At 37.6% G+C, this 27,492-nt stretch overlaps 2 protein-coding genes across 2 annotated transcripts; one reads left to right on the forward strand and one right to left on the reverse strand.

The window, feature by feature from the left end:
* Positions 1-5,323: 5,323 nt before the first annotated feature.
* Positions 5,324-13,593, reverse strand: si:ch211-243a20.3 (uncharacterized protein LOC100151507 homolog). The gene is made up of 4 exons (XM_063010603.1): positions 13,429-13,593; positions 9,565-9,706; positions 8,074-8,203; positions 5,324-6,871 (listed from the first exon to the last, which is right to left on the reverse strand). Exons 2-4 carry the CDS (start codon positions 9,686-9,688, stop codon positions 6,577-6,579), a joined length of 549 nt encoding a protein of 182 aa, XP_062866673.1. The 5' UTR covers positions 9,689-9,706; positions 13,429-13,593; the 3' UTR covers positions 5,324-6,576.
* A 4,072-nt stretch (positions 13,594-17,665) lies between these two features.
* Positions 17,666-24,855, forward strand: si:ch211-243a20.4 (uncharacterized). The gene is made up of 6 exons (XM_063010599.1): positions 17,666-17,747; positions 18,812-19,084; positions 21,192-21,310; positions 22,114-22,218; positions 23,834-23,917; positions 24,023-24,855. The coding sequence occupies exons 1-6, from the start codon at positions 17,687-17,689 to the stop codon at positions 24,086-24,088; spliced, it is 708 nt and encodes a 235-aa protein (XP_062866669.1). The 5' UTR covers positions 17,666-17,686; the 3' UTR covers positions 24,089-24,855.
* Positions 24,856-27,492: the final 2,637 nt, after the last annotated feature.

The following is a 27,492-nucleotide window of genomic DNA, read 5'->3' on the forward strand; positions in this document are numbered from 1 at the left end:
TGTCCATTCAGACCATTCCATGCTGGGCCAGTCTGAATAGTGTGCGGTTTTATTTATATATTTTATATCAATATAAAGGCAGCATGGTGCTGCAGATTGCTGCTGTAAACTGTCCATAGGTGCAAGTTAGTTGTTAGTGAAAATTAATACATGAATAAAAATAGTGAACCTATTGCACACTAGTGAAAATGCTTCTGTTTAGCTTTTTACTTTCTTTAATACAGTGTTTTTCATGACAAACCTAAAAAACAAGTGAGCACAATTGTGGAATCTTTGTACAAAAGATTTTATTATTTTGATTTTATATACTTTCTGTTGAAGCACATGCTCAGACTACTTTGAGTAGGTGGTTTAGATTGACTCATCAGAACCTTTAAGTTAATACATCTGCAGCCATTTCATACCTAATATAAATATGGCTGTACCAAATACTAAGAAATTCTAAATTTTATGTATTTTTAAAAAATCATTCAAATTCTTATGCTGATTATGATTTACGTTTACTTTTATATTTCCATTCCATTGCTTTTTTTTTTTAACTAAAAGTTTGTTAATGTATTGTACTTATGTTTAGATAAATGTCTATGTTTATAAAATATACCTTTTCTATATTGTTTTACTACATCTAAATGTTAATACCTGCACCAAGTGAAATTCCTTGTACGCCTTGACGAATAAATAAAGATTCTGATTTGCAAAGTTAAAAAAAATACAAAATCTATGCATTCTCCCATGTGGTCTTTTTTCACGTTTACATTTTGTAATTACATTTGTAACAAAAATATTTAAAACTCATTCCAGTAGGTATATATTAGGGCTGGCACGATATTGGCCCAAATCACTGGATCGGACATCGAAAGGAAAAAAACGTGTAATCCGATCTGATACTGTTGCTTAATGTAAATAACACTTAACGTAAATAAAAAAAATAAAAAAATCATCTACTACTGCCACATCTAAAAACACTGTTTTACGGCATGTCGTCCAAAGTGTCTACAATTGGAAGATGTCAATCAAACGCGATGGACCAATTAGAATTGATGCAGTGTTTGGTTGAGATTTTCCCTTAAAGTTCTGTCTCATTTTTAGATTATTAAAAACCAAAGCGCGCTTATTAAAAACCCTGCTGGATTTTGAAGAGGACATCTGTGGCTAAACGGGAAACGGTGTAGTTTGTTTTATTACATAACACTAATGGATTAAATTTTGTTGAAGATGTGAGAGATCTCCAACCCGGGACAAGATAGATACATTTGTTTACTTTTTATTATTTAATTGTTTCATTTTTATTGTTTATAAATAATATTTTTTATATATTATTTATTTTATAATTTTAGACTTGAGAGTTGACATCTAGAATTTTATATTGAAATCATAATTTGTTAAATACACAAAGTTTACAAAATTTTATTTTAAATGTTTGTACGGTGCTGTTAAACAAGCCAAAAATGCTGCTAAATGTTCTGTGTAAAAGTGAAAATAAAAACAGCAGTTTTGCATGAGTGTGATGTTGTAGGTTCTGTATTTATTCCTTTAGAATATTTGTTTCACAGTCTGAGCATTGTTATTTGGATAGCTAGTTTAACCATGGTGCATTGAGACGTGTATTATTACTGCTTAGTTGTTTGAGAGGAGAAATGACGGTATCGGATTGGTATCGGTATCGGCAGATACTCAATTTGCAGTATCGGTATCGGACATAAAAAAGTGGTATCGAACCAGCCGTAGTATATATACTGCCTTTCTTGCCAATATTAAGGTCAAAGTTAAAAGGTGTCAGCAGTAGCAGTACATTAGTTACTAGCTGTGTTTTGTGCTGTGTTGATGCTGTTCATATATAATGTTAAAATTTTTTGTTGAGATGTAGTAAGTATGACTTGTTTAGTGCCATATTTAATAAAATAATACATGTTATTGTACATTAATGAGTTTTGTATTGACTGGTGGGACTGGGTTGGTCACGAATCTATCCCAGGAACACTAGATGCAAAGTGAAAATACACTAAACAGTGTGGCTGGTTCACCACAAAGCCCCATACACCCACGTTTTATTATGTATCATCTCTATAGTCAATTAATGCAACCAATTCTTACCAATTCTGTGGTAGACCACAGATGTTTGATAGGGTTAAAATGAAGACTTTGATATGGCTAATATCTAAAACTGCTCCATTGTTGCTTTGGCAGTGTGCTTATACTTTCTTTCATTTTTTTCTTCTTGTCAGAGATAAACCATTTTTAATCTTAGACCTCTATAATGTGGACCATTTATTTCCCCATTGATCCTGACTGAACTGTCAGTTCCTATCGCTGTAAAGCATCCTCATATCCTGATTTTACCACCACCATATTTTACAGGGGTGATTGCATTACATGGCCAATGCTTTTGAAAAATGGCTTTAGTCCTATCAGAGCACAAGACACAAATTCCACTTGATTTGCGAGCAGGAATACTTTTTTTAACTCTCTAATAAATCCCTTGGTGTACATCTTAGAGAATCTATGGACCTTACTTTTAATCGCATCTACTGACCTTTGCAACTTGGATGACAGTTGCTGCAATTGTAGCTATTCTATTTCCATTTCTAGTTTATTGACAAGAAGTTTAGAGAAGTGATCTGATGTAAATGTGGCTACAGATTTATATTTCCTTTACACAGTTACACAGGTGCAGTCATGCTGGAACTTTTTGCCCCAAAGTTAAAAGCACATGTTTTAGCACATTTTATACAACTGTTCTGATTTTATACAACTGTTAACAATTAATGTGACTGAAACATCTAAAACTAAATTGAAGGTGACTACATACTATGCATGGTTTTATAGTGTATTTTTTGCCTTAGGGTACTTATTTAATTCATTTTCATCAATTGCTTTATCCTGGTCAGGGTCGTGGTGGGTCTGGTTCCACCAGGAAATACTGGGCTCAGTGCAACGCAGGGCTTCACCCATAACCACCACACAAATACACATACACACACACACTCAGACATAGCCAATCATTTTTTATAGACACCCGGCCGGCCAATAGCACCTCTAAGACTCAAACCCAAATGGTGGGCTAGCATATTGGACTGTGCCCTTGTTTGGATGTTTTTTTTATTTCTGTATATGAGTAATTTCTATATATGAGTTGTGGGGCTAACACATTTCAAAGAATGGGTGTATATACCCATATGGAGTAAAATATAAAGAAAAAAATATGACCCCCACCTCCCTCCTTATCCCTCAGCCAAGAACGTAAGATATTCCGTAATAAGGAGATTTGCATAAGAAAGATTTAAACACACACATGCAGTGACCTAATAAAGAATATTTAAAATTTAGTCTGTGATTTTACTCTATGTTTTTTTGTATGGTACACCAGAAAGTATAGATGCAGAGTTTGTATTTCCACATATTGCACAAGACCTTATTAAAATGTAAAAAAGAACAATATTCTGCTTGTATGCCTCATTCTTTTTTTTTATTTTTTGATTGCAATCAGAACATGAATTCATAGACCGCCTGTAGTTTTTTTTAGAACTTCATATTAGATTAGATGGTAGGTATTTAATTTCACCAAGCCCCAAGATTGGAAACAATTATCTATGAATCGGTCAAGCCACGAAGACTCAGAGTGACACAAGCCCGCCACCATGTGGCCATTTGGACTTGGTGCTCTTAATAAAAATGTGCGGTGATTTTTGCAGGTATATTTACTTCACCTACCTTGTTCTCTTTCTGACCATTTTATTGTGCACACTAGCCATATTGATGCACTTTGTATGTGGACAGCTACTGTCTGTTAAACATCTATTGCTAAAACAACCATGGGGGCAGCAGTGACCAAATTTTAAAGCTCATCTAACCCACTTAATTAATTTAAAAAATAATAAATAAATAAATAATATAATAATTTAATATATAATGTATTAATTTATATATATATATATATATATATATATATATATATATATATATATATATTATTTTTTTTTTTTTTTTTTTTTTTTTTTTTTTACTGAAGTGGGTTAGATTAGATAAGTCTGAAGAATCTAAAGCACGAATCTGGCTAACAGGTAGGTAGAAACAAAGTCGTTTTAAAGTGTATAAGCCGATGTATGACCCCTAAGATCTTACATTTTAAAGTTACTACATCATTTGTACCTGCTTTGTTCCAATACAATTTCTAATAAATACTTCAGTTAGCCTACACACTAAGGACACATAATGTGATTTGGGACACAGCCAACAAATCACCTATAAACAATATCACTAATAAGTAAAGCTCGTGAGATAGCATAGCATAGTAGTAGATACAAATATGAAGTCATGTCTGGCAAATGAGAACAATTTGGTTAAAAAAATTTTTTATATTGTAAGACATAAACTGCATTATATTTATGAAGACTCTAATAAAAAGTAAACAGCCGTGCGTTGGAGTCGAGCATTGTGCTATTACCTGTGAGGAAGGATGCAAAAATACAGCGGTGCATCGAAACATCTAGAAGAACAAAGTCAAACAGTAAGTACATTTACTTTCTACACTTAGCTTGTTTAATGTTTGGATTAAACTCTTCTAATTTTGGGATGGTTTTTTTAGCACTCTTGACTTTAGAACTGTTAAAAGCCAAATATTGCCATGACATCTGTCAGCATTTACCATAATTTCAAAATGTTTGTATTAGTTTTACTGGGTTCGATTCCAAGCGGTCTGGGTCCTTTCTGTCTAAGTGGGTTTCCTCCGGGAGCTCCGGTTTCCTCCCAGTGAGGTGAATTGGAGATACAACATTGTCCATGAGTGTGTTTGACATTAAAACTTAAACTGATGAATCTTGTGTAACCAGTAACCTGTCCTGTCATGAATAAACCAAAGTGTGTAAAACATGATGTTAAAATCCTAATAAATAAATAAATAAATAAATACTTAGTCATAAAAATACCTGAATACTTAAAATACCAGAATACACTACCCTAAGCACAATGTAATTTTTAATTAATTAATTATTAAATGTTTAATTACTAATTTATTCATCTATCAGTAACCACTTTATCCTGGTCAGGCTTTTGGCTAGTACAGGGCATATCGTAGGTACATTAGGCACAAGACAGGTGGGGCCCTGGACAGAGAACCAAGGCATTACACACATGCATATTCAGTCAATCACATCTAAAAGTAATTTAAAGTAGCAAACTAAAAACTATACAAATATGCTACAATACAGCACCAGCATTATCTACTGTACCAAAGTTTTGCCATAATTAGACAGCGATTATAATTGTTATGCATCAATAAAAGTATAACCCAGCAATAATAATAATAATAAGTTTTATTCCAGACAAACATAGTCCCCTTAAAAAGCTTTATAAATTTATTCTGACATGGTTGAAAGGTTTAATCACCATGGGACTGTAATCTCCGTCTTCACTGATTTCACCAGCAAAGCAAAGCTATCCATGTGGTAGGAGTTAGTAACAGTTCAGTGAGTGAAGCTTAAACTTTCCTGTGCAAGAGAACTTTGATTGGTCTTGTTAGATCTGAGCTCACGCTAGTGCATGAAATAGAAACAATATATTCCTGTATAATAGAAATGCTTATAAAATCACATATCACTGTGTGCTTATTAGAAGCAGTATGTATTCAGCAATAATGCAATGCACAATTAACTGCAATGTGTAAATTATATTTCATACATCATTTATAAGGATGGCTTTATAATACATGATTTTGAAGGAACATTTTATTGATTTTCAACCTAATCTCGAACACATCTGACACATGTTTCTCTGTACTGAAAACCTGTACACAAAACTCATAAACAGAAGTCTGAAGCAAATGTGCAGTAATTTTAATGTGGTCCATGTCTGTTTGAAGATGTTTGTACCAAAATCTTGATAATACTTTATATTGTCACTTAAACCTAACGAGTGAATTAGCACAAACATTTTGTTTAAGAAATACAGTATTATTGTCTGCATGATCACATCTTACATCATATGTCTTCCATTGTTTTGTTTTAAATAAAAAATAGTGTTACAGTAATTCTGCTGTACTTTACCAGCTTTGCGAATAAAAAAATTTATTTCCAGCATTTCTTCAAACCTTTTACAGGAGGTTGAAGACTTGTCTGGGACTTGTTTTGTTTAGGCAGCCATAAGACACATCAGTATTCAGAATTTAAATTTTTTTATTTCTTAATATTAGCAAGTAAATTTTTAAAAGAACTTAACTTAAGACATACATTTGCTCTAAAATAACAATGTGCACATTGTTCCTTTTACAAGTGCATAGTCTATATGTGTATCACTGTCTCGTAAAGCATTCTCTAGTGTCTTATAAAGAAATACAAAATTATTTGGTTTATTTGGTTCTATAGTCCGTGTAATATAGTCACATATTTTCCCAATTTTTTTTCCCCAGTACAGGTAAAGGTGTAGAAATAATTACCCTTGGCAGTCCATATGCTACAGATGCGGTGGACAGAGATTAGGTTAAAAGTGCAGAATTGCTTTAATACGTTACTCATAATATTTGCAAGGCTGCATTTAATACACATTATATTTTTTATTAACCCATTAAGTTTCTCCTGTCATCTATCTTTCGATCTCTTTTACTTTGACTCTCCCGTTCCCATCTTTGTACACCCTAACTCTCCTGGTTCGGACCCTGTAGCGGCGCGGGTACTGCGTCAGACTGGTGCCTGCTCCTGTCAGGCTCTGGGGGGCCACTTTGGAGTCCTCCACTGCATCTTTTCCTTCCTCGTGGTAGCCATGACGACGAAGAAAAGGCTCTAAGATTGCTAGGCGATTGTTGAGGTCTGTGATGCGTCTCTGTAAATGGGAGACTTCTCTGAAGAGATCATTGAGAGACTCAGAGAGAGGCAGCACTCTGTGAAGCCAAAAAACAAAGTTTTAGTGCAAAAGTGGAGGTGTCTGTGTGTGAAAGGGATTAAAAAGTGTGCAGGTGGGCGTGTTTATACATAAATATGTGTGTGTGTGTGTGTGTGTGTGTGTCTGTATTGGCATGATCAGGTGCATATGTACACCTCATGTCTATACAAGGAAGCACATACAGTATGTGTATGTGTTAGTGTAGTATTTTGTATAAATGTTATCTCTCAATCCTCCACAAGTATCTGGGATGTTTCAGCAACAGCAAAAATCAATATCAGGCTAAAGCAAGCTGAAAGCATGATTTTATATCACCCTCCAAAGCTGAGCTACCCAGACACAAGGCAAAGGGAAAACAATGACGCAGCAACACACTTGATGCTATGAGTCAAATCTCAAACGGATAAAACTTCAGTTTTATTTTGCTGTGTTTACTGGGGAGTGGTGACCATATTAAGAGGGTTTTTAATAAGCTGCTCTTGAATCCAAGGTTATTGTTCAGCTAGAAAAAACACAAACTATATGGTCAAAAATATATGGACACAGCTCCTGGTTGCTGGGTTTATGTGTTTAAACCACAACCATTACTAAAAATCAATTATATACAATATGCTTTCAATAAAACTGTACAAAAATCAGTATATGCTCCCAGCTTTGTGCACAGGAACACAGTCATGCTGAAAAGGAAAGGTTGAAGAACGTCTGTTGCAATGTTGATTGTTTATCAGGCCTTCTTGATCAAATTGTCACAGACACACTTTAAAATCTGAGAGGGTTTTAAGTTAAATTCTTATTAATGCCAATAGTTTTGATGGGTTGTCCAACAAGTTTATGATCAGCTGTCCACATTAATTTGGACATATAGTCTATAGGGTGGAAAAACATAAACAGGACACCAACAATGCAAGGCTTCACACTCATTCTTTCTCTCTTCATAGGTGTAGTAGGAAAACAAAGTACATAAAAATATAAATCACATATTTTTGTGTCCATCAACATCTAGCTTATAATCGTGAGTCTCCTAGAATTTCTTAGTTTACTAAAGTTTGGGGGAATGCAGCCTGAGAATTCTCCAATGATTTGTCAAGGCATCCAGCTTCAACCAATTACTGACTGCCTGTTCCTACAACATATTGAGGGTGCTTTGGGGAACCATAATGCTGTAATGAAAAATGTGAGTGTGCAAGCACAGCAATATACCTGGAGTAGTCGGGCAGGACGGTGTTGGGCTGTGAGTGCAGCAGAGTCTTGACCTCATTAAAGATACGCTTGCCCCAGACATCCAAAACCCGCGTCACACTTCGAACGTTAGCCACGTTTACATGATCCGCTGCAATAAAAACAAGGCAGAGGAAAACCGAATTTCATTAAATACTAATGAAGTGAATGAGACACTGTGTCTTTTAAAGGTAAACAAGTGAGATAATAAGTACGTAAGATTGGTGCCCCTGGGTCAGCTGATTTTGCGGTTCTTAGACTGCAGGGCTGTAAAACTGAAATTGGTCTGTCAGGAAAAGTGACCCTGAATTTGGTCCCGGAGACCAGGGATGCATCACTTCTATTTTTCTCATGTCTAATATAAGTCTCATATCAAACCAGTATCCATTCTTTTGGTAACTAAACCCTGTGCTGGCACAGTAGCTTTTTTTATTTTAAAGTGTGAACTCGCTTTCTGCCAAGCTTGTTAATTAAAAGAACTCATTACATTATTAGTCTCATACCAAACTTCTGGTGTAAATACATTTTAATGATTTGAATAAATTTTAATGTATTGTAAATATACTGTACATTTTTATTTATATTTTGAACATTTACCCACACATTCAGGAATGACCTACAGCACTTACTTTTATTGCCCGCTAATGAGGCAGCTATTTACCTGCTAAAATGAATCACAGGCTTGAATTGCTAACCACACTCTGCTAAGACTCTTGAATCTAAAGAACAGCACTGGTTAGTGCTGTAGTTCAGTAGGAGCTAAATACAAACAGACCAGATTTAGATTTGTTTGGTTTCTGTTTTCAGATCACTCTCCTATTAAGTGATAGTGTTGTAATGGCCTAAACAGAGGGACATTAGCAGGAGATGAGGAGCTAAATACCAAATGCTTTGATATCCTACTGCTTTCTCCTGGATTGTAAGGATTAAAGTAGGTCCTGTTTACTCACTCACTGTTAAAGAAAATGTAGATTTAAGGAAAAGTTAAGGTTGCTAGGTAGTTACTAAGATGATGCCAAGTGATTGCTAAGGTGTTGCTAGGCGGTTGCTAATTTTTTTTTCGGTTGGCAGTCCAAATTTGGTTCAGCCATGCAAAAGTAGACAATTTAAGTTTCTGCTGTAACAGCAGCTTAACAAAGCTGTTGTAATAAAATAAACTATAAAGCTGTATTGCCATTTGGCGCTGTCATGTTGGTTTCTCTATAGCAGTGGTGTGGGAATTATGGCATCAGGAAACCGTCTGGCATGATGGAACATCGCTGTAGCAAAACAGTTTACTTACAGGCACAGCAATAGCTAGTCAAGGCAGAAATCTTAGAACCTGCAGCCTGCGGCTATGAACTCAGCATCCTTTTCATGCTGACATGCTTGAGGCAGCGATATTTACTTCCTGACACTAAACCCACAGAGCTTTACTACTGCTTACAACACATTCCCTATGTATGATGTGCTTTGTGTTTGTTAAATGTTTACCTCCTTCTCTGTAGTTCCAGTTGCCATAATCCTCCAGCTCATTGCTCAATGCACAAGACGGAGCCAAAAACATCATGAAGGCAGCCAGCTTTATCACTGTCCTCGTTGCCATGGGAATGGGCATGATGATTGATTCAGAGGCCTGAAGTGAGAGGAGGGTTTCAAATTTTAATTATAAGAACAACACATCTCTCAGAATAAAACAGATCTGCACTTTCATCCTGTCAGTACACTAGTCCAGAACTGACAGATCAGTTCAGGGTTAAAAAAGAAAGAAATAGAGAAAAATATTATAGATACTCAGGGAAAGGAGAGGGAGAAGAGACTGCTCTGCTAATAAGCCAACTTCATTGACTTGCTTTAGGAAGCAGACCAGCTTTGGGGACTCACTGTTGACGTTGGAAAAGGAAAGGACTGCATTTGTACTGTTTGGATGAACTTGCTTTTAACCCGTAGCTACAGTGTCTCATTTTTTGTGACTTCTTGATGCTAATTGGTTGGTTAGTGTTGTAGTTCTGTAAGAGCTAAATACCAACAGGCCAGATTTTGATTTGTTTGGTTGTTGTTTTTAGATCACTCTCCTATTAGCTGATAGTGTTGTAATGGCCTAAACAGTGGGACATCAGCAGCAGATGCAAATGCTTTCTCCTAATGAGGATTGTAGTGGGTCCTGTTTACTCGCTCACAGTTAAAGTTAATTTAGATTTAAGGTAAATTTAAGGTTGCTGGGCAGTTACTAAGGTGATGCCAAGTGGTTGCTAATGTGTTGCTGGGTGATTGCTAGGCAACTGTAAAGGTGAACTGAGGTTGCTAGGATGTTATTAGGGGTTGAAGCTTTATTTAACTGACAAAAGTAGAAGGAAAATATTTTTTCAATAATCAACTTCATTGTATTTTATAAATATAAACACATTTAGAATTTGGTGCTTGCATCACACTTCAAAAAGTTGGGACAGAGGCAAAATAAGAGTGAAAAGTGTTGGGAAAAACAAATGAGTTCTCTTTGCCAAAGATAAAAAGGACCATCCAGACTGTTATCAGTGAAAGGTGCAAGGTCATGGTATAGGGCTGCATCAGTGCACATGGCATGGGTGACTTGCATATTTGCATACCATACCTACAGGGGTTGGACAATGAAACTGAAACACCTGTCATTTTAGTGTGGGAGGTTTCATGGCTAAATTGGACCAGTCTGGTGGCCAATCTTCATTAATTGCACATTGCACCAGTAAGAGCAGAGTGTGAAGGTTCAATTAGCAGGGTAAGAGCACAGTTTTGCTCAAAATATTGCAATGCACACAACATTATGGGTGACATACCAGAGTTCAAAAGAGGACAAATTGTTGGTGCACGTCTTGCTGGCGCATCTGTGACCAAGACAGCAAGTCTTTGTGATGTATCAAGAGCCACGGTATCCAGGGTAATGTCAGCATACCACCAAGAAGGACAAACCACATCCAACAGGATTAACTGTGCACGCAAGAGGAAGCTGTCTGAAAGGGATGTATCCCGGATTGTATCCAAAAAACATAAAACCACGGCTGCCCAAATCACGGCAGAATTAAATGTGCACCTCAACTCTCCTGTTTCCACCAGAACTGTCCGTCGGGAGCTCCACAGGGTCAATATACACGGCCGGGCTGCTATAGCCAAACCTTTGGTCACTCGTGCCAATGTCGGTTTCAATGGTGCAAGGAGCGCAAATCTTGGGCTGTGGACAATGTGAAACATGTATTGTTCTCTGATGAGTCCACCTTTACTGTTTTCCCCACATCCGGGAGAGTTACCCCAAAGAAGCGTACCACCCAGACTGTTGCATGCCCAGAGTGAAGCATGGGGGTGGATCAGTGATGGTTTGGGCTGCCATATCATGGCATTCCCTTGGCCCAATACTTGTGCTAGATGGGCGCGTCACTGCCAAGGACTACCGAACCATTATGGAGGACCATGTGCATCCAATGGTTCAAACATTGTATCCTGAAGGCGGTGCCGTGTATCAGGATGACAATGCACCAATACACACAGCAAGACTGGTGAAAGATTGGTTTGATGAACATGAAAGTGAAGTTGAACATCTCCCATGGCCTGCACAGTCACCAGATCTAAATATTATTGAGCCACTTTGGGGTGTTTTGGAGAAGCGAGTCAGGAAACGTTTTCCTCCACCAGCATCACGTAGTGACCTGGCCACTATCCTGTAAGAAGAATGGCTTAAAATCCCTCTGACCACTGTGCAGGACTTGTATATGTCATTTCCAAGACGAATTGACGCTGTATTGGCCGCAAAAGGAGGCCCTACACCATACTAATAAATTATTGTGGTCTAAAACCAGGTGTTTCAGTTTCATTGTCCAACCCCTGTACATACCATGGGACAGTGATAGACTAGTGGGCAGACCTTTGGGCTGTCAATCGGAAGATTGCCGGTTTAAATCCAGGCTCTACTATGCAGCCACTGTTGGGTCCTTGAGCAAGACCCTCAACCCTGTCTTCTCCAGGAGTGTCGTACAATGGCTGACCCTGCGCTCTGACCCCAGCTTCCAAACAAGCTGGGATATCCAGAAAAAACTTACATGTGTTATGTATATATGACAAATAAAGGCATTCCTCTTCTTCTTCTTGTGAGGGTACCGTTGACATGGAAATGTATATTGGGGTTTTAGAAAGACACATGCTGTCATCAAAGTGACATGTTTTCCACCGGTGGCTAAGTGGGTAGCACTGTCGCCTCACAGCAAGAAGGTCCTGGGTTCGATCCCCAGGTGGGGCGGTCCGGGTCCTTTCTGTGTGGAGTTTGCATGTTAGAAGTTAAATAAAGATTTGAGAGAATTTATATACCTGACGTTTTATTGAGTTTTACAAAGCATTCCAACTCCTTCAGACTAGAAGACATGCATGTTAGAGTGCTGGACACAAGAATCTTCTTTCAATCTACACCGATCAACCATAACATTAAAACCACCTCCTTGTTTCTACACTCAGTGTCCATTTTATCAGCTCCACTTACCAGATAGGAGCACTTTGTAGTTCTACAATTACTTACTGGAGTCAATCTGTTTCTCTACATACTTTTTTAGCCTGCCTTCACCCTGTTCTTCAGTGGTCCGGACCCCCACAGGACCAAAACAGAGCAGGTATTATTTAGGTGGTGGATCATTCTCAGCACTGCAGTGACACTGACATGGTGGTGGTGTGTTAGTGTGTGTTGTGCTGGTATGAGTGGATCAGACACAGCAGCGCTGCTGGAGTTTTTAAATACCATGTCCACTCACTGTCCACTCTATTAGACACTCCTACCTAGTTGGTCCACCATGTCGATGTAAAGTAAGAGACGATCACTCATCTATTGCTGCTCTTTGAGTTGGTCATCTTCTAGACCTTCATCAGTGGTCACAGGACTCTGCCCACGGGGCGATGTTGGCTGGATATATTTTTGGTTGGTGGACTATTCTCAGTCCAGCAGTGACAGTGAGGTGTTTAAAAACTTCATCAGCGCTGCTGTGTCTGATCCACTCATACCAGCACAACACACACTAACACACCACCACCATGTCAGTGTCACTGCAGTGCTGAGAATGACCCACCACCCAAATAATACCTGCTCTTTGGTGGTCCTAGGAGAGTCCTGACCATTAAAGAACAGCATGAAAGGGGGCTAACAAAGCATGTAGAGAAACAGATGGACTACAGTCAGCAATTGTAGAACTACAAAGTGCTTCTATATTGTAAGTGGAGCTGATAAAATGGACAATGTGTGTAGAAACAAGGTGGTTTTAATGTTATGGCTGATCTGTGTGGTAAAGGAAAGCACATGCAGAAACAATATAAACATAAATACATAATCCAGTCATCAAATGTACTTACAGTTTCAGAAGGTAACTGTTTGGCTGGTGGTCTTTCACTGTACACCTGCTTTATAAGTTTTCAAAAATAACCTCCACTGTTATCCTCCTGTGTACCACGTTTCCTTACTCCTTTTCCACTTTTTAAGTCGTTTGTAACCTCTTTCTTTTTAAGTAGCAGCAATGTGATTATAGGTAGCACATGCTCAGGCTTCATCCCACATAAACAAGTCTTTTTGTAGGAGTAGAGAATTTACTAGCACTATGTTTGCCTCTCCCTCTTTTACTTTGCTTCACTTTCTCTATTTCTCTCTCTTCCTCTCTCTTTCTCTTTGGCAGGCCAGCTGCAGCTGTATCCAGATGGGCAGTTTTTTTTTGCCAAAGTTCTTCTATGACCTGTATAATATACACACAGACTTAGGAAAATACAGATTGCCAGCACAGCTGGACAATCTCACAGTACTAATACAATTTCAGTTAATTAATCACAATTTAAAAAAAGACCAGAGATTGTTTTACTGGCAACTTGAGTGGAAAAGTTGCATTGGTAGATGTGCTGGGAAAGTAATACAGCTACAATTAGAAATATTCAAACCCTTCCAAGCTAGATTTTGCTTTAAATTAAGTCTTTATTAGTTAAATGATACAGCAAAAGAACAAAGAATGTAAATAATGTAGTATTTTAGAGCAGTGGGATAATATTGCTGATTACATTGCTTAAAACCTACTGCTAGTCTGAATAACCACCCTTAAAGATGTGTGGAAACCGTTGGTGAAAAAATTAAGGTGCTGTCACAAAATCTGAGAGAGGAGATTATTTGATTGTACCAAAAGGTGTGAGAAGATTTTCAAGGCCTTGAATATTTATTAGAGACACCATTTGGAGTCTAGAGGCTCTAGCAATCTCATCAGAATATCAAAGAAAAAACATGTTACTGCAAAAGAGGGTGGCCTGATAAAAGCTAGGACAGATGTAGATCACATAACAACTAAGGATGTCATGATCAGACCAAGGCACAAGACAGGTTGACTAGAACATGCAGAAGGAATTTGGATAGACTTAATTAAAACCTGGAACTGTTTGGCCATATGAATCAGCAGTTTATCTGGCATTATGATTATTCTTCTTATGACCAGAATGTTTTACTCATGGTCTATGCAGTAGGTTACTTCAAATACAAAGCTTAATAGCTATACTGTAGCTTCGCAGCCAAGCATATTTGCACTTTTTGTATTTGTATTTAAGGTATTGAAGCTGCAGAATTAAGGCTCTAAGCAGAAGAGCTTTATATCTACTATGAATTCTTTATTTCGTCTTTTCTTAGAATTAATTTACATTGCCAGACAGAAGAGGCGATCTTGACTGTATTTGCTTAAATAAATGTAAAGATCAGGGTACATACTGGTTTCTGACACTCTCAAAAGAAATTTTAAAAAAGCTTAATAAATGTTGAAGAACTTCTTTGATCGGTGTTGTAACTTATTTTATATAGCGTGGCAGATGATGTGGAGATAAAGAAAGCTGGAGGTTATATAATGGAAAATATTTTTAGTCTCTGACATCCAGATGTTATTTCTGTTGTTCCTTCCCCACTTGCTCATCCTTCAGTTCTTTCTTCTGTATATTCCTGACTTATCCTTAATCTCTCTCTCTCTTGCTCTTTGTCTCTGGTCTGTTTTTGTGGAGTTTGTGAGATCAGTCTTGGATACTTCTCTGTTTTTTGGCCTTTACACACGCACTCCTGTTTCTCATTAGACATGAAGCATTTGTCACCGCCAAGCGGATTCCTCCTGCGCCTTTTTTCATCTTTAACACTCAGACGAAAGAAACACAGCAAAGTGCTTGATTACTTGGCATAGATAAATGTCCATGTGTGTATTACCCAATATTAACAAGCTGAGGATGCGTCAGAAAATCATATTTCCACAAAACATTTTTGTTCAATAAACGATACAAGAACACTCGGCTCTTGTTTACTATCATATTTTGACACTGACCAAGCTGTTTTACATCAGTGCTTTCTTACCAAATTAGAAAATGCACCAATCCCATACTTACAGTGATGTAAAAAAAATATTTTCCCGTCGTGAATTATATGATTGAAGGTAAAGCAGTTTTGAATAAATTCACTTAGTGAGGAAAAGGCATTACCATGACACCATGTGTATGATACTGTTATTATGAAATACTTTATTAGCTATATGCCACATGCAACTAAACCCTTGTCTTTCAAAAGGTTCCACTATTATCCCTAAAGATTCAGGGTTATTAAATCAGTTTTCTAATATATACAAACGTCATCTTTATTTCTCTCTTGGTTTACAGTGTTTTTAGCTTGCAACTCTTCCCAGTTTCAAATCATGAATGCTGTCCGTATGTAAGGCGAATGAGGCCTGCAGATCCTTAGATCATCTGGATCCTTTTGTAACATCCTGGCTGAATCATTCATGCACTCTTGTAAAAATTCAAGTAGGCATGCCTCTTTAGGAAAGATTCACTTCTGTGCCAGTTTTATCTTTTGGTGAATATGACTCTTAGTAAGATTTGCTTAGGTCCCAAAGCCAATCAAATGAAACTCCAGACAATTATACTTTAATAACTTTCTTTTTAGATTACATGCATCATACTGTGCTGTTGGAAAGTTGATGATGGTTAGATATGGCAGTAGAACTGACAGGAATGAAGTCTGTCTGCACTTAGTCAAGTTACTTCTGCCTTAATAAATAAATTAATCTTTTTAACATTTTTTATTTGTTCACATTGTCCTCAGGTTTAAATTGGTTTAAATATTTTAAACAGTTAGTAACAACAAATACCACTGTCCCTAACATGATAGGGACATTTCCCCCTACTCCAAGGCTGTATAGACTTAGAGTTGGGGGGTATTGTCCAGTTGTTGTTCATTTAGGTGAAGCTGTTGACATCTAGTGGCCAAATTCATAACAGCATAATATTTTACAGATGATTCGTTCATTCATTGTCTGTTTAATCACTGCTTAATCCTAGTCAGAGTCGTGGTGGGTCGTGATGGTTCTGAAACACTCCGCAAGGTGCCTGATCCATCACAGGGCACACACACAGTTTTACTAGCTCCAAATGGCCTGTCTGCAGTTCTTTGGACTGGTGGGAGGAAACCAGAGCACCCAGAGGAAACCCACGCAGACACAGGGAGAACATGCAGTCCATCGCAGGGCAGACACACATACATTTACATTTTCAACATTTAGCAGACGCCTTTATCCAAAGCGACTTACAGTATACAGTATTACAGTATACAGTCTGAGCAATTGAGGGTTAAGGGCCTTGCTCAAGGGCCCAACAGCAGCAGCCTGGCAGTGGTGGGGCTTGAACCAGCAACCTTCTGATCACTGGTCCAGTACCTTAACCACATACACACACCCATTCACCTATAGGGCAATTCAGTGTCTCCAATGAACCTGACTGCAATTGTGGCCAAATTTGGATGGATGGATGGATGGATAGATTATTGTAGACTTTATTGTCTTTGCTCAGTACAGGCAAGGCAGTAGGCAAAGCAGTGCAATTAGCAACTACCAGAAGTTCAAATAGTACCACTGTGCAAAAAGAACCCAGTAAACTTACATATCTATGGATATATAATATAATATAATGGTATAATAAATACAACTGTAGCTATTTACATATATGGTATTAAGTCTAAATACATGGTAAAATATACAAAATAATAATAACAATAATAGTAATAAGCATAATCACCAGAATGAGAATACTAGGTGTGTATAATAATAATAATAATAATAATAATAATAAATAACAATAATATGTAAAATAAGTAACTATACAATAGAAGCTTAATGGGTATAAAATTATGCAGTTATGTGTGAGGTACGTTTACATTTATAGTGTCTGGCTGACAGCGTATAAAGGTACTAATATGAAGTAACCCAGTGGTTAAAGTAGTGGACTAGTAATTCAAAAGGTTGCTTGTTCAAGCCCCACCACCATCAAATTTCCACTGTTGTTCCCCTGAGCGAAGCCCTTTACCTTAAATAACTTGACTGTAATTAACTGTAAGTCACTTTAAATAAAGATGTCTTCTAATACCATCAAAGCTAATGTAAATCTGTGATTTTAAAAAAAGAGGAACATGTTTTAGAGTTGACTGGGTGGGAAATGAAAGTCTCATGACTCAGTCTGTTATGAGACAATTTCCTGTTAAAAGATTCAGATGGTTAGTCCAGATCTTTGAAAGGTTGTCTGGGAGTTATTTGATTAAGCTGTTTCTTGTACCCACAGCATGTTTACAATAAAGACTGAAGTATTTGGCATTTTTCTGCTGTGCTGCTGTAGCAGTGAAGGTATGTATTGTATAACATCAGTGGTATTATCATAATGTATTGTATAATATCAGTGACTTACTTTTAAAATAAACAATTACAATTATTAAAGTCTTTTGAATGTAACTAATATGTATGTATAATTTAGTGCACAAGCAATGGCATAAAGATGCTTAGACCTTAGTGGAAACAAATTTACAAATAATAAAATAGTGTAAAAATAAAAAAACATTAAATTAAATGCTCTAAATTAAATAATCTGAATCACTAATTGGTTATTTATAGGTTCTAAGTTTTTAAGCTTATATGTATATGTGTTTTTATGATTTTATCATAAACCTGTTTTATTCATTCAAACATTACAAGGTATTTTATTTGGATGAAAACAAACAAAGCCAATTTAATATTCCTGTCTAGGGGGTTTCGAATTCAGCAGTGTTAGCAATTCTAGCAATGTTAAGTTTTTAGGATTTATTTATTTTTTTATAAGATCTATTATTTTTCCTGCAATTCACTTTATTTTTGTGATTCTCAGAAATCAGAGATTAAACATGACTGGATTTGGAACAGCCTTTGTTCTACCTAATTTCTATTCACCACCGCTACACTGTTTGATTAATTACCACATTCCATACTACAAGGCTAGACATGAATGGAAAAACTCTGACTATTTACATTTATAATCTTTTAATAACAGAGGTTACTTTTTCAGGGCTAATAATTTGTAGTTGTGCTTAATTAACAACCCTAGAAGCTGATAACCCATGTTTTACACCAGATATGGAGTATGCACAGCATCTGTACTGCTTTTATGTTGTCCTATCATAAATAACATGTTTCTACACAGCAGCTATGTTGCAAATGTTTTTTCCACCTCACCTGGGGATCGAACCCAGGACCTTCTTGCTACGAGGCAACAGTGGAACTAATATAACTGTGAATAGTAAATCTAGTACCAGCTCACCAACATAATTCTTTATTCCAACCATTCTTTACCAAATAAAACCATAAAACCGATTTTAGTTTAGTAAACACTTTACCATCACTTGCCATCTACATAATGTTATTTTTTTCTGCAACCAAAGGTTCAATTGTGCTGATGAACAGAACTAGCGTGGCACTGCCAAAAGAAACAGTCCAATGGCAAATTGAAGTAGAGATTCCAGCCAACACCAGTGCCAGTGTTCAATGCTACGTAAACAAGCATCAAGTATGGATATCCCCAGTTATCAAACAATCCCATGCTCCACGAAAGGTCCGATTGGTAGCAAATGTCACCATGAACAGCAGCTTGGATTCTGGTGAATTCTACTTCAACTACATGAATGAGGTGGTTTATGGGGTTGTCCTTGTGCAAGGTGAGTTAGCAGAGGAGGCTAAACAATTTGTTTCACTTTAGCTTCCTTTGTGTAACATCATGTTGAGTTTAATAATCTGAAAATGATTTATTGTGATAAATATGCAATAACAGACATTTTCACAACATTGTAACACTATGTGGATTCTGAACTTCCTCAAATGTCAACACATTTTACTTTTACACATAATAATTAGCACTGTGTGTGCTAAATCTATTTGTTAACACCACAGACACACATTATAGACCCAAGAAATGGACTAAACACAAGACATACATTATAGACCCAAGAAATGGACTAAACACAAGACATCTTTTAAATATGATGCTAGTATACACTGACCAGGCATAACATTATAACCACTGACAGGTGATGTGAGTAACACTGATTATCTCTTCATCATGTGACCTGTTGTGTTGGTGGGATATATTAGGCAGCAAGTGAACATTTTATCCTCAAAGTTGATGTGTTAGATGCAGGAAAAGTGGACAAGTGTAAGGATTTAAGCGAGTTTGACAAGGGCCAAATTGTGATGGCTAGACGACTGGTTCAGAGCATCTCCAAAACTGCAGCTCTTGTGGGGTGTTCCTGGTCTGCAGTGGTCAGCATCTATCAAAAGTGGTCCAAGGAAGGAACAGTGGTAAACCGGCGACAGGGTCATGGGAGGCCAAGACTCATTGATGCACATGGGGAGTGAAGGCTGACCCATGTGGTCCGATCCAACAGACGAGCTACTGTAGCTCAAATTGCTAAATAAGTTAATGCTGGTTCTGATAGAAAGGTGTCAGAATACACAGTGCATCACAGTTTGTTGCGAATGGGGCTGCATAGCCACAGACCAGCCACTTTGTCATTTGTCATGTTATGCCTGATCGGTGTATCAGCTCACCTGGTTAACGTTTTTTTTTTTTCCCAATGAATTGTAATTGTTAGCATCAAGATTTGTAGTATAGATTCTTGTGAGTTTAATATAAGTATTGTATCCCCCAATGCCCCAAATTGATGTTGGCACATTGGTAATAAAATCCTTTAATCCTTATTTGAAATAAAAGTAGGTTTGACCCTCTGTTGGCAAGTCTAATATACTAACCCACCACCACAAGTCTCTGAGTCAGAGTTTGAGTCTTACTGATCTGACGGTCTGGTGGTACTTTTTGGGGATGGTAAGACCAATGCTTGCATGCATCTAAAATGTTTAAGCTTCTTGAGCAAGATTTTGACACCCAAGTGGTTCAACACTTAATATCTTAATATTTTAAATCAATGATGCCAAAGCCATCAAATTTGTTAGCACCACAGACACACATTATAGACCTGGTAAACGGGCTAAACACAATATCTTTTAAATATAATGCTGGTTAAAATTTTTGAACAAAACAGCCTTATATAAATCAGAAACCTATTTAAAAGACAACATTTGTGATAAATATTTTTAAATGGTGAGCAGGAACTTTAACTATATGGCCAAAACTATGTGAACACACTAAATTTGTCAAATTCGGTTCGATAGAACTCCAGTAACCAACACAGAGCTCTGAGCTCAGCCCAATTAAACAGCTTTGGGAGGAATTAGAATTTTGCAAGATTGCAGGGCGGAGGAATTAGAACTTTGTAAGATTGCAGGGCAAGCTTTCTGCCCAACATAAGTGTCAAACCTCAGAACTGCATTTGAATACATTTTCAGAGACACACCAAAAAATCTTGTGAAAACCTTCAAAAAGAAAAGTAATGGCTATTTAATTTATAACTGCAACCTAATTTTAATGTCCATCGTTTTAGATTGGGTTATCCAACAAGCCGCATGTCCACATACTTTTGGCCATATAGTGTAGATTAGCTTTGTCCAAATATCTGTTTAGTTATTTATTACTTCTATTTAAAACAAAATAAAGTTGACCTGCAAATTAGCTTTGCTCAAATTAGACTTGTAATGCTGACAGTCCAGAGAAGAACAGAAAGTGGGGGACGGTTAAAGTCTTGTGACATGCTGGAGAAAATCTGCAGCTGTCTGTTTTGCAACAAAGAAAATTTTAAAGCTGAACCACTTTTAACCACGTCAGACATCCGTTTCTCTGTCTTCACCATTTTTTGTCTGTCACTTTCTCAGATGGGTTTTTTCTACCAGAAATGGGTGTTAGAAGTTTTGTCATCCCTTTGCTGGCGTTCAGCGTTCTTCTTATGCTGTTTAGCATCACTGGATCAGTTTATATCTTTAAATTGTACAAGGTAATGTAGAAAGTAATACATGGCTATGTCATTTCTAGATAATCATATGATAAACTGTAAATGGTGCATCTTGTAAATACGAGGGCTCTTCAAATAGTTTCCACACTTTTATATTTTGGTTGGAAACAGTGAGGGTGGGAGTAGTAGTAATTGGTCGTGTCTGAGAGACTGAGAGAGAGCTTATAGTCTGAATTTACATTTTTAGCATTAAGATGCACCTTATGGATTCTTGTGAGTTGTGCATCTGTTGCAATAATGCCAAAGCCATCCATGGCTAAGAGTCCAAAATAACATAATTGGTCATTGGTGCAAAATACTTTCAGCTGCTATTTCACACTGAATAAGTATGAAAAGAGGCATTAGTTCTTACATGTTGGGGCGACACGGTGGCTAAGTGGGTAGCACTGTCGCCGGGCGGTCCGCGTCCTTTCTGTGTGGAGTCTGTGTGGGTTTCCTCCGGGTGCTCCGGTTTCCTCTCACAGTCCAAAGACGTGCAAGTGAGGTGAATTGGAGATACTAAATTGTTCATGACTGTGTTTGATATAACCTTGTGAACTGATGAACCTTGTGTAATGAATAACTACCATTCCTGTCATGAATGTAACCAAAGTGTGTAAAACATGATGCTTAAATCCTAATAAACAAACAGTTCTTCTGTGTTATTTAGATTGCATAAGCACAAGTTCCCACATACACACTTTTAAATCTTGTCAGAGCCAAACAGTAGATGCTGCTATAACGCCAAAGGATATGACCAACTCTATATTAATGCTCTAAATTTAAGGCGTATGTTTGTTATTTAGGAACATTTGCCTGCTAAAGTAGAAGAAGATGGAGTGAAAAAACGAAAAACAAAGAATAATAAAGCCGTGCAGGAAGAGACGGGTACATCTGATTCAGTATACACGGTCAGTATGTTTTTCACATCATGTTTTAAATCATTTGGTTTTATCTGTATGTTTATGTTCCTAAATCTGACAAATCCTCATGATCAGTGTGTCATAATTAATTAAACTGGCTGATTCAGCACCTTAATATTATTTTGCTGAGCTGAGCTTTAATCAGACATAAGTGAAGGAAGCCTTTAATAGAACACACACACACACTCAAAAAATATACCTTATACTTTACCTCATACCTACAGTATGTAGATACACACTCACCGAGCACTTAATTAATGCACACTCATTGTTTTATAAGCTATACCTACTATATAGATAAACTTTGTGGGTGTACAGGAACTGACTGTAGCCCATTGCTTGCTCTGTACACTTTGTCACCCCCTTGTACCTTATTTATCATTGAAGGGACCCCAATGACTAGATGTTATGTGGGTGTGGGTGGTGGACTATTTTACACAGTAATGTAGTAATGTGGGAGACATGATAGTGTGTGTAGTACAGGTGCTGCAGTAATGGATTTGAACACGTTAATGTCAATGCTGGGAGGAGAATACTGCTCCAAAAATATAAAGCCAACAGCGTCCTGTGATAACAAAGTGTCCACTGCTGCTGAAAGACGATGAAAATTAGCACATCTCGTTGGTTTGAATCTCAGCTCTGCTATCGGCAGGCTGGGCACCTACGCAAACAATGATTGGCTTGTCTGGCGGGTTGGATGCCAGAGGGGATTCCTCATAACTGATGCAAATACGACCTCTGGTGGCTGATTAATGGGGCCTGCACAGAGACTAGGGATAATGGGATCAGGGTGTGACTCTCTGTGCCCAAAGCCGGCTACTGCACACGTGTCGGAGGGCGCGTGTGTTAGTCACGACTCTCCTCAGTCAGGAGTGGAGGTCAACAACAATAGAGGGGAAGCGAAATGCAATTGGGTAATTGAATATGACTAGATTGGGAGGAAACTAGGAAAAAAAAGAAAAAGAAAATTGATTGTATGGACACAGCTAGAAACAGAAGCTAACAGGGTATGTGTTCATAATAAAGAGGCCAGTAGGTTTAAGCAGTTTTTAAAAATCTCAACAATACTGCTGCACCTGATACACTCATATCAACAACACATACACACACACACACACACACACACACACACACACATCACCACAGTACCACATTATAATTACTACAGTGCAGAGAATGGTCCATGTAGCCAAACATGACCATAGTCCAACAAGAAAGTATCTAAATGGTTTATCCTGAATAGGGACCTACTAATTTGTGTAGCCTTAATCTGGATATGAAATAAATGTACGTATATATAATATATTGATATATTCTACACACTTAAGTTGTACAAGTGATTCACTATCTTTAAATTCAACATATTATGATTTACTGTGAAATGTGTATTCAGCAGAAGCACATAAGGATTGACATTGACTTTCTTGTATATACTTTTTGTATATAAATTACTGTTACTGTTATAGGGTTTAAAATTCAATTAAAAATTCTGGGGATCCATTAACACTTAGGATTAAAACAGTATATAACAGTATATAAGTTCACAAGTTCAAGAGAATAAATGTTTTATAATCACTTGCCACTTTTCCACACATTCTCACAGGCACTTGATTCCCGTCAAGTCTCCGTTTATGATGTGCTGAATGTGGACGAAGACAGGAGTGAAAGCAGAGACAGTCAGAGAGAGGTTGGTCTAAAGCTAAAGTCAAGATGAGTTAGCAAACATTTAACTGACTCTATGGTACACATTGTGCTAAAAGTGTCTAAATAATGTATCTTGTTTTATTTTTAGGCAAATGCTTCTACAATGGAGGAAGGGATCTTTGAATCTGTCTATGAAAACCTAGCAACATTGTAATATTTCTCTATAAAGAATTTATAATTAAGAAATCTGTGGCAACCAGGATTGTAGTTTTTGAGACAACTGTTACTGTGATCTTGATCTTAAATGAGTTGCCTTGCCCATATCTTGGTCTAGAATGTCCTGAAATACATATATATTCCTTAATGGTAAACAGATTTCATACTTCTCTAGCTCCTGTTTTGTGGGCAATAACAACAGCACCCTGCTCCCGGCCTGGTCAGGTGCTCAACAGACACAGCTGGCTGTGTTTGAGTAAGCGAAAGATAAAGGGAAAAAATGCCTCCTGGCTGTTGTAAAAGTGACTCCTACGGTCTGGTTAAGGAGGATAACAAGTAGTGGAAAAATAAAGAGGTTTCTTTTTTTGTGAAGGGTTCTGTATGAATTCCCCACTGAACTGTGAAAAAGAAGCGGTTTATGACGCACGTCCCTCTTGCAACATGTGTTTAGTGCCAACATGTTTGGTTCAGCAGTGTTCAGCAGTGTTGCATTACTAAATACAAAGCATTGTAAACAGCAAAAGGTTCAAAGATAAAATCGTAGGTAATAATTCTTATTTGGTGATTTGTTGCCACCAAATAAAAAAAAAAATGTCTGTAAAACAGTAAGCTGGCTAAGCTAACAGTAATTTTGGGTGTAAACCACACACTTTGTGTTAATGAGCATGCCACACTTGTGCAACCATCACTTTTTAGACACATGCTTTTCTATGGTAGTATATAGTTTGGAGTACAGCCTAATTTTGTGATTTTTTTTTTTACTGTCACAGTTTAACTTAAGTATAATTTACATTTAAAATATACATTAAAAAGTTGTTTTATGTGAAAATGTATTCATTTTGAATAATAGATATTTTAAACATTTGTGAGTGAAATTGAAATAATTGAAAATATTACCATTATTAAGGACCATATTTATATTTTACTCATGATTACCAAGTGTCAATAATTTAGGGAGAAATTTGTCTAAATGTAAGCACTCTGTATGTATAACGCTATCATATTAATACTGTCATACATTTTTGGAGGTAGCTGCTCTCAATAGGGTTGTAGATAAATTCAGATGTTTAAAGCGGTCAGATTTCTTGTTTCTGGGTGCATTACTTCTTACCATCATGGCATCTCACCACCAAGCGGCTAACTCATACCACGTAAGTGTGTTTGCCGGGTGAATAAATATGTACGTTTTAAATAGAGGCCGAATATATCTGCCCTTGTTTATGTCAGTTTAAAATCTGTTTACATTCATAAGCACAAATTCAAAAGCAAGGAGCACTTATTCATCAAAACACAAAAACACGGAATGAGAGCCTCACTACACATGCTCCGATTCGTGAAACTGACCTACGTATAGCGTAGCGTAAATGTGCATAAGGTGCGTTCGTTCTTTACATACGTATAATTTCACTATCATTTCCATAAAAATTGCCCCTATTTCTGTATGTAAAATGCAAAGTATTCAGAAACTTACACTCTCCTGTCAAAATGAAAGAAAAATGAAAAAAATATTAATTAGATCCAAGAAAAATTTTCAGCAGGGAGATTGATCTTTGCTTCTGCTAGCTTTAAAACTGGCATCAAGGACACAAAACAAAACCATGGACCAACATTAAATGTGGTTTGCATTATTTCTTTAAGTACACAAATTAACCATCGTCTCGACTAAAGAACCATTGTTTTTAAGTGTGTGCAAATCAGGACAGTAATCAAGTACAGTTATGTAAAATTTCAATATACTGTATGTACTTTATTTGTACTTATAAATAAACACAGACAAAAACTAAACACTCTTTGTGCAAAATAAGCAGCATCAACAATACAAACATTTACAGCTACAAGAGCAACCAACTTAGCTTATCAATGCTGTTAACAGATGATCATTTATCCAAATAACGATCCCTGGCATCCTTGCTGCGTTTGTCTCGGTATGGTTTCCTCTCATTTAGTGTCTGCTTTTCCAGCTTTTACTGCTATGAAAGAATAAAAAAAAGTAATGAAAGTGTCTTTGCTGCTACTTTCACTTTATCGTTGACAAAAAGGGGTGAGCGTTGGTACTGGAATTGGATAGATACTAGTGTCATGGGATCGATGGTTTAGTTTTACTTTTTCTCCGCAACATTCAGTACGTTTCTACAATTTCATGAGAAAGTAAAGACGCCGCTCCTCTCACATCTCACATGCTCACCTTGCTCCTCCCCTCCTGCTCTGCTGTGTTTTGTTGTGGTACCGTCACATTGTTATGTTGTTAAAATCTTAACAGGCATCAGTACATTGGAAGGCAGTGGAAGATTGTACGTTTTATGTAAGTTTTTGAATACTTTGCTTTGCATATACAGAACAGGGGCAATTTTGCTGCTCAGGCGTAAAAAAGAAGAGAGCAGACATGGACCCTCATGCAGACAGGACAAATATTACATTATATATCACTCAGACAGACTTTATAACGCATTTTATTATGCCTATTCTGCACAAACTTCTGGGGTGCTCCCAGGGCACATTCAGGCTGAGGTGATCCCAGGGCACATTCGGGCTGGGGTGCTCCCAGGGAACATTTGGGGTTGGGTGCTCCCAGGGCACATTCAGGCTAAAGTGATCCCAGGGCACATTCGGGCTGGGGTGTTCCCAGGGCACATTCAGGGTTGGGTGCTCCCAGGGCACATTCGGGCTGGGGTGCTCCGAGGGCACATTTGGTCTGGGGTGCTCCCAGGGAACATTCGGGCTGGGGTGCTCCCAGGGCACATTCGGGGTTGGGTGCCCCCAGGGCACATTCGGGCTGGGGTGCTCCCAGGGCACATTCGGGCTGGGGTGCTCCCAGGGCACATTTTGGGTTGGGTGCTCCCAGGGCACATTCGGTCTGGGGTGCTCCCAGGGCACATTTGGGGTTGGGTGCTCCCAGGGCACATTCGGTCTGGGGTGCTCCCAGGGCACATTCGGTCTGGGGTGCTCCCAGGGCACATTTGGGGTTGGGTGCTCCCATGGCACTTTTGGGCTGGGTGCTCCCAGGGCACATTCGAGCTGCGGTGCTCCCAGTGCACATTCGGGCTGAGGTGCTCCCAGGGCACATTTGGGGTTGGGTGCTCCCACATTACATACCCACATTACATACTACAACTCTTATACTGACACTGTTACCCTTTATTACATAATAAAAACAGATTTTTATTAATAACTTCAATAGATTTAAAGTGTTCGTCATATTGCTCTAAAACAAGTTTTATTTTATTAAGTGTAACCCACATTACATATTACATTACATACAACAATAGCTTTTTTTATGTATAACGTAGACATGTGTATAAGGTGTGCAATACTATATTTTACATATAAACAGGCATGTGTGCATGTTGTGCAATGCTAAAGGGTAACAGTGTCAGTATAAGAGTTGTAGCATGCAATGTGGGT

Source organism: Trichomycterus rosablanca, chromosome 15 (genome assembly GCF_030014385.1).
Source record: "Trichomycterus rosablanca isolate fTriRos1 chromosome 15, fTriRos1.hap1, whole genome shotgun sequence".
NCBI classification, from domain to species: domain Eukaryota; kingdom Metazoa; phylum Chordata; class Actinopteri; order Siluriformes; family Trichomycteridae; genus Trichomycterus; species Trichomycterus rosablanca.